General features: G+C 59.6%; 1 protein-coding gene across 1 annotated transcript; it reads right to left on the bottom strand.

Annotated features, from left to right (window-relative positions):
- Window positions 1-2,657: 2,657 nt before the first annotated feature.
- Window positions 2,658-7,186, bottom strand: LOC136304072 (Fc receptor-like protein 4). Its single transcript, XM_066207741.1, is given in 10 exon segments — window positions 2,658-2,758; window positions 2,846-2,925; window positions 3,016-3,037; window positions 3,434-3,520; window positions 3,599-3,901; window positions 5,242-5,520; window positions 5,621-5,875; window positions 6,173-6,464; window positions 6,466-6,512; window positions 7,138-7,186. Coding segments are annotated over 10 exon segments (1,515 nt in total).
- Between the last annotated feature and the right edge of the window lie 1,216 nt (window positions 7,187-8,402).

The raw sequence follows: 8,402 nt of genomic DNA on the forward strand, positions 1-8,402 counted from the left end.
GACCAATCGAGTAACCTCAAAGATTTCCTGTGACGTCACAGCCCGTTCCTTGATGTAACAGACCATTTATGATGTCACACCACCCCCTGTGATGTCACAGTCTATGATTTCACAAAACCGCCATATGATGTCACCACAGCTGCACTGTGATGTCATACACTGCTGCCCTGTGGCGTCACAATTCACTCTGTGTCTGATGTCACAATCTGCTTGGTGATGACACAGGCCGCTCTGTGATATTGAAACCTGTGTTGTCATGTCCCACCCTGCTCTCTGGTGTCAAATCCCACTCTGTGTTGGCACACATTTCCCTTCCATGATATCAGTCTGCCCCAGCAATCCTTGGCACCGATTCTCTCAGGACAGGGGATTTTAGGGAGCCCAAAGGGCATCACTGGCCTTTGGCAGAGCTGCCAAAGAGACAGAGGCAATTCCACAGCTCAAAATCTCTGCCCTGGGCTCTCCCAGGACCCTTCTGCTGTGGGGCTCCTCAGGGTGCAAGAACAACTTCTCTTGGGAAGGGCAGACATACCATGAGATTTTGGCTGGAGCGTGAGGGGCTGGGCTTGGCTGGGTTCCTCTCTCTCTCTTGTTCCTGGCACCGGAGGTGCGACAGTGCTGCTGTTGCTCTGGCGACAATTGGCTGCCACTGTCAACTTCCAACCTTCACTGTTTCTTCTACCATGAGTGAGGCTTTGTTCATAAGGGCAGCCCTTGAACTGGGACCTTTTCAACTCCCGATCTCACTGGAAAGGACCCTCCCCATATACTCAGGTGCCTCCGGGGAGAACCCGGCACCCAGAGCACCTCGACCTTCCCAGAGGGCGCATCTCCTGCCTGTTTGCGGGAGCCCGGCTGTGGCTGCCCAGCTCCACTGATTTCTGCCACTGCTTCAGGCTTTTTGCTACACTAACCTGACACCCCATGTCCCACCCGAGCCCTGCAGCTCCTGCTACAGCTTCAGAGTTTTTGATAAACTTCCTTTGAAACGCTGGTGTGTGCCTCCCCCCACCGTTCCAGCTGCCACTCCAAGGGTTCCATCTGCAGTCCATTTTGCCATCTGGAGCGGCACCGTTCCAGGCTGCCTCCCAGCCCCATCAGTGAGGGAAGGAAGCTTCTCTCTCTCTCCCGCCGGCTGAGTCTCCATTAACCATGGAGAGAGAGACAGCCGAGATGTTGCCACAGCGCCCCCTGCAGCCGCGGGGGAATCATCGCACCCGCCCTGCCCGGCCGGGAGCCACCAGCGCCCCTGCCGGCTGTGCCCGGAACTGCACCGCAGGGGAAGCGCCCGCAGCCCAGAGAGGGCTGGGACTGGGTTTGTGCTTCTGCTTGTTTTTGCTGCCGGTGTTGTTTGTTTGCCTTGTTATATGTATTCTAGTAAAGAACTGTTATTCCTGTTCCCATATCTTTGCCTGGAAGCCCTGTAATTTAAAAGTTATAATATTTTGAAAGGGAAAGTGGTCATAGTTTCCATTCCAAGTGTGGTTCCAGTCTTCCTTGGCAGACACCTTGAAAGCAGGATACCATGCCTTTGGTAGCAGAGGGCACGGTACAGTTTGCCTTGATCTGGAATGGCATCAAGAGCTCCTGGAACTGACTGGAAATTCAGCCCCACCCTGTGCCACAGACTCATTCTGAGTGCCCTAAAAAGTGGAAGGCTCTGGAACTACCACACAGGGCCTTTGTGAAGTCATTGTGTGGGGAACACAGCAGAGGTGGGGTTTTGGACAGAGGAGAAGAAAATCCATAGCCTCCTAAAGATCGCTTTGGCCATCAAGAGTAACGAAGATCCATGGCCATACCAGGTTTCTCTGGTGGAGGAAACGTGCTGGGGGAAGTGTTTGGGGTGTTTTCCTTTTAAGGGGCTTTCTCTGGAAATAGTTTTTTTGTGTTCCTTTGTATACTGAACCTTGTTGCTGTTGCTGTTGCTTTTGTTCTATCTGCTGTTTGCAGGAAAATGTTCTTCTCTCAGCTCTTTGGGACCCTTGCCTTTTGTGCCTCCACTGGCAGGGGGAGGAGCAGAAGCCCCTGGGTTTTAGGGACAGCCCAGAATTGGAGAATCCCATTCCTAAAGCCCGACAGAGCTGAACAAAGAAACACCATTTCTGCCAGTTGAACCGAAACGCTGCATTTTGGTGCCAATCCAGGGAAACAAGTCCTGTGTTCCTCTGGCACTGGGAGGAGCGATGAGAAGCCATGGGTTTGCTCAGAGTGCTGAGAGGGGGATTGCAGAGCCACCAGGAGAACAGGGGTAGGGGGAGACAGAATAGGAAACATCTGGATCTACTGGGAGCAATGGAGAGGCACTGGGAGGGGAACTAGGGAGCCCCTGTGGGAACTGGGAGCACTGTGGGGAGGGAATGGGGAAGTGTCTGTGGGTGCTGGGAGCACTTGGATGTGGAATGGGGAGCCAGTCATGGTAGTGGAAGGATGGTGAGGAAGCCCTTTGGGGTTCTGGGGGCATGGGGAGCTCTGGGTGCCCTGTACAGCCTCACACATGACCCCCACTTATGCCCACCTCCCTGTGAATGTTGGGCACCCATCGGAGCCAGGGGGGAGGGTGGGGGGGGAGGGGGGGAACACGCGCCCACAGGTGGAGTCCCCCATCGCATCTCAGTTCCCTCAGAGGCCCCCAGTGCCCACTGGAGCCCCGAGTGTCACAGCACATTCCCATAGATGTCACTGAGTTCCCGCTGTCGCCCATGGGGTCCCCGCAGGTCCGCGTAGGTCACCTGGAGTGTGGTGGCACGGGGGGACACTGCGAGAGACACTGGCTGTAGGATCTGGGTGGGGGTGACACTCGTGGGTGACGTGTCCCTGTGTGTGTGTCCCACCCTGTACTCACCCCCCATCTGCTTGGTGCTCACGACGTGGGTGTACAGCACCTCCCCCACCTCTGGGGGGGCCAGGGGATCTGGGGGGGCCCTGCAGGGATAAAGGGGATGTGTGGGAAGGAATGGGAGGTCTTGGGGGTTGGGGTGAAAGGGGACAGTGTGGTTTGAGCCCCCCACTCACCTTTCCTGGTGCTTCCTGGCATCTGCAAAGGAAAGAGAGGAGGGATAACTGTGGGGTCCCCAAGGCCCCCTCAGGAATCCTGAAACCTCACTGGACCCTCAGATTTTCCCAGGACCCCTGAGCATCCCTGCTGCCCCCCCTGATCCCCTGAACAACCCTAGTGCTCTGGACCCCATGAGTGCCCAGAAGCCAATCTTGGCAGGGAGGGAGACCCCCCAGATTCCCTCAGGATTACTGAGAGAACTCCCAACATCCCTGCAAGACCCTCCAACACCACCCCAAATACTTGAGGATCCTGAGCAAAGGTTCTGAGTGCTCAGCACTCTCCAAGTCAGGGGCTGTGGGTGCTGATATCACCTCCACATTCCAGGTGGCCTCCCACCTCCCCAGGTCCCCTGTTGCCCCCACTGTCACCCACCCCTGTTGTTCCACCGGTGCCAGCCCACAGCTACACCCATGAGCAGGACCAGGAACAGGAGAGACACGCCAACCCCTGCGGCCACTGCTGGGGACAGAAGGGACACGTCAGGGTCACCTGTCAGTCCAGGGGTCCTACAATCCCAATCACCCTGTGTTACCTCACCTCTGTTCCAGTGTCCCTTTGGTGTCACCTTCAGGGCCACCTCAGGGCTGAGTGCCCGGAACACACAGTACCCGTCCTGTGCCAGCTGGTTGGTGGCCACGCACTGGTAGGTGCCCGAATGTCCCACATCCACGTCCCCAAGCTCCAGGATGGGACCCTGGGCCACCTCCCGGCCGTTGTGCAGCCAGGTGAAGTTGACAGGGGCTGATCCCACCTGCACTGGGCAGCGCAGGGTCACGGGGTCACCTGCGTGCACCTGGTGTGACAGGGGACCGGGGGTGATGGTGGCACTGGCCACGGGCACTGCGGGGACACAGACAGGGCTGAGGTTAGGAGGAGGGGCTGGCACCTGGCATGGGGAAATGAGGGAGTCTATGGGGTGGCACCTGGAGACAGAGGGTCTCCTTCACCCAGGACAGTGACCCCATGGTGGTGGGGTCATCATGTGCTGTGGGATGGGGGCATGTGATGGGTGAGGGGTGAGGGGTGAGGGATGAGGATGGGATGAGGGCTGCTGTGTCCCAGGGTGGTGATGGCTGTCACCTCGTGGGGGACAGGGAATGGCATGGGTAGGATGTGATGGGCCTGATGAGGCATATCAACAGGGGCATCACCCCAATCCCAAGGGTCTCACTCCCCTGGGAGGGTCACGCTCAGTAAGGTGAATGTGACCTGATGGGGAGGCGGGCATGTGACAGCTGGCATTAGGGATCCGTGGCCTGGATGTCCTGGGAGTGGGGATACCTGGAGCCAGACGGTCCCAGTTCCCCTGGTCTGTGACACCCAGTGTTGGGGGCTGTGACCTGGGGTGGGTTGGGGATGGTGTGGGGGGCTTGAGGAGGAATGGGAATGTGTGGAACTGGGGATGCTGTGGGTTGGATCACCCTCAGACCAAGGGTCCTGCTTGCCCAGGACAGTGATGTTCAGTGTGGGGCTCTCAGCCGCATTGTCCCCATCACTGGCCCAGCACTGCTGTGGCCGCTGTCCTTGTCCCCTCCATGCCGCATTTTAAGGTGGGTGCCCGTTCCCAGCAGTGTGGCCAAGACCCCCAGTCCAAGGTGAAGGACAGGGCACCTGTCCCTATGGTCACCACAGAGCTCAGCACCAGGTGGTCCCCCAGTGTCACCTGTCCCCCAGGGGGCTGCACCCACAGGGACACCCCTGAGAGTGGGACCCCTGCAAGGGGAACACAGGAGGGACTGGGGACATGGGATGAGGAGTGGGGGACACCAGGGAGCAGTGAAGGACTCAGGGAGAGAAAGGGTTAGAGAGGGGTGGGGGGATCCCAGGGAGGAAGAACGGGGCCCAGAGATGGAGGAGGCTTTGAAGGGGTTGGAAGGGACCCCAGGGAAGGGTGGGAGATCCACTGCAGGGACATATGGAGAGTTGAAGGGAACCACGGGGAAGGTTTTGGGGATCCAGACAGGGATGGTGGGACCTGTGGATAATAGAGGGACCTCAGAGAGGGAGAGGTGCACCTAGGGAAGGGGTGAGCAGATGTGATGAGAGATGCAGGCACCAGGGAAGGTGCCAGGAGGAACCAGGGAGAGACCAGGGAAAGCAGGGCAACACACAGAGGGTTGAGCAAGGAGGGGAGACCTGGGAGGGCTGTGGGGGCTCCCCGTGCCCATCCCTGTACTCACTGCACACCGTGACGCGGAGCCAGGCGCTGCTCTTCCGCACAGTCCCCCCCTCGGACTGCACCTGGCAGCTGTAATTCCCCGAGTGGGAGACCCCCACGGCGGGAACCAGGAGATGTGGGAACACCTGCGGGTCCCCCACCAACTGCCCGTCTCGGTAGAAGAGGTGCAGGAGGGTGGCTTGGGGCCGCAGGGGACTGGGGGTGCTGAGGCAGCTGAGATTGAGGGGGGACCCCTCGATGGGCTCGGGGGGACCCTCCAGCACCGGCACCGTGAAGAGCTCTGGGAAGGAGAGGGGATGTGAGGACTGTGACTCTGAGTCCACTGGGAAGGGGCTTTGGGGGTGTCAGTATATTGGAGATCCAGTCATGGCGTTGCTCACCGTGCACTGTCACTGTCACTGGTTCTGACAGTGACAGCCCAAAGCTCACCGAGCCCTCGCAGTGGTAGCGGCCGCTGTGGTGCAGCTCCAGGGGGGACAAGGACAGTTCGGTTCCCATGTGGGGCACCTCCAGATCCTTCTCGTCCTGGTAAAATCGCACCCTGCTGACCGTCTTGTTCTGCATGGCCCGGCAGCGCAGTGTAACCGAGTCCCCCTCCAGCAGCGTCAGTGCTGGCACCTGCAGCACCAGCTGGTCTGTGGGACACGAGGGTCTCATTACAATGAGGGGCTCGAGACATGTCCAGTGTGGGTGCCCATGGCACTGGGCACATCTGGGCGAAGTCTCCATTGTGTGGAAGGATCCCAGGGATGCATCGAGAAACCCCGTGGCACAGGTGTCGCCACAGAGAGTCCCATCCCACTGGGATGCGCTGGGATGTCCCTGAGTGCAGGAGACAGCCTCTTGTCACAAGAGGGGTGAGGCCACCAGTGGAGTGAAGCCCACCCAGACCTATCAGGGGGCACCGTGAGCATTTAAGATCCCCTCCTCACCATTTAAGACTCTCACGGGTGGGCTGAGCCCACTGCCACGTCTCTGACACCTGTAGGTGCCACCCTCGGTGACAATGAAGCGGTCGCGTCTGTCCTGCCCCCAGCGTTGCCCGTCCTTGTACCAGGTGGTGGCACCGGTGGTCCCCGAGCCCTGGCAGGTCAGTGTCACCCGGTCCCACAGTACCGCTGGTATCCACGGGGGCTCCACCAGGAGCTGGGTGGTCTGGGCACCTGCAGGTGACAGGGGACACCAGCCTGCCAGGGCCAGTGTGGGGCTGGGGACACTGGGGTGGGGACATGGCATCCCCCGAGGACTCACCTGAGAAATTGAAGATCTGGCCTGGAAGGGAGAAGGGACAGGGGCTGGGTGGGGTTGCCCTGCAGGGACAGAAGCACCTGGGGGTGAGGTGTGCTGTCCATCCCCAAACTTTCCCCAAGGGGAACACTGGTGTAGCACAGAGGTCTTCAGGAAAGGGACACCTCGGTCACCCTGGGTTAAGGCAGGACATGGGGACACTGTGGACACCCCATGTTTGCACAGGTCACTTCCACCCAGCCCTACTGCTCGTGTCCCCACTGCCACATCCCCATGTCCCTGTGCCCATGATCCCATTCCAATGGCACCTGTCCCCATAGCCCATCTGCATGGGACATGGCCCTAGTCCCTGTCCCTGTATCCCTGTTCCCATGTCCCCACTGCTGCCCCAGCCCCAAGGTTCCTTTTGCCACATCCTTGTCTCCATATCTCTATCCCCTTCTTCCTGTCCCCACATCCCAGTTCCCCTGTTCCTGTCCCCACAGCCACCCCAGGGCTCTGGTCACACTGGGGTCCATGCCCATTGAGAGGCACTGCTTTCATTGGGGACCTCAGGGCACCCCGCAGCCCCCCTGTGCCCCCTCCCCACCGGTCTCTGCCTCACCAGGGCCCATCCCCGGGGTGTCAGGCCCGTGCCCGGGGCACTCACCCCACAGGAGCAGTGCCACCTTCCCGGCCATCCCCGTGTCCCCAGGCATGTGGACTGGCTGTCACTCGCTGCTGTGGCCACCGGTCCCCTGGGTGGCGGCTCTTCGGATGAAGAGGAAGGAAGAAAGGTCACACCTCGTCCCCATGTGTAGGTGGCCCTTGGTGGGGGCAGGGCAGGTGAAAGGTGGAGACACAGTAGGGGACAGGCTGGGGACATTACGGGATAGTCTGGGGGCTCAGTGGGGGATGGTGTTCCCAGGAGTGGGGGCTCACGGGTTGTGGGGAACCAAGGATGGGTGTCCAGGAGGATGGGGGTCCAGGAAAATTGGGGTCCCCATGTCTGGGGGCATTCAGGGATAGAGGTCCTTGTGAACATGATCCCCAGGGATTTTGGGTAATGGGATGTAGGTCCCACAGTTGGGGGTCCAGGGGGAAACAGTAGGGGACCCTGGGGAAGAGTGGTTTTGGAAGAAGAAGCAGCCCATGGGATGGGATCAAGGCCATGGTGTTCCTCGGCAATGGGAGTCCTGGGATGGGGGTCCCAGGGAGGAGAGACCAAGGCAATGGGGGTCCCATGGTCAGGTTTCCAAGGGAATGGGGGTCCCAGGGATGGGCAGTGAGTGGCTGGGTGGGCGCGGGGGTCACAGCTCCTTCCCTGGGTGCCTCAGATTTTGGGGTGACTCAGAGCCCAGCACAGCCCCCACAGTGTGCTCATGGCCAGGGGGGCACCCCAGGGTGGAGGCTCTGGGTCTGTGCCCCACACACCCCTGGGCTTTTCCCATCCCCCCCATTTCCTGACTCAGCCATCCCAGGGAACACCTGAGCAGGTAACGGTGGGGAGATCCCAGGAAGGGGCAAAGGGGAGTGGGGGGTGCAGGCAGTGGTTGGGGGCTGTGGGAGATGAAAGATTTTCACTTTCTCTTTCCTGCAGAAGAAGGAAGAGGCTGAGGCGAGGACATGGGTTCTGTTTTGGGGGACCACATCCAGAGGGGTCATGCTCTGAGGGAAAAGGGCTCCTCTGCTGTGGTCATGTGTGGGTCTTGTCCCATGGTTTTGGCCCGAGGGGTCCTCGTTCTGGGGGTGCCACATCCTTGAGGATTCCTGTCCCAGAGGTGGCACATCCTGGAGGGGGCCCTGAGCATTCTCCCTGTCCCCAGTGGGGCTCTGTGACCTTTGGGCTGCCCAAACTTAAAGGGGGCAGTTGATACAACCTTGCCCTGATGAAGGTAAATGCCAGCCTAAATTTGGTTGAATTCCTTTAGGACT

The sequence above is a fragment of the Chamaea fasciata genome, unplaced genomic scaffold (genome assembly GCF_029207755.1).
Source record: "Chamaea fasciata isolate MVZ Bird 193981 ecotype frontalis unplaced genomic scaffold, bChaFas1.0.hap1 SCAF_47, whole genome shotgun sequence".
NCBI lineage: Eukaryota > Metazoa > Chordata > Aves > Passeriformes > Sylviidae > Chamaea > Chamaea fasciata.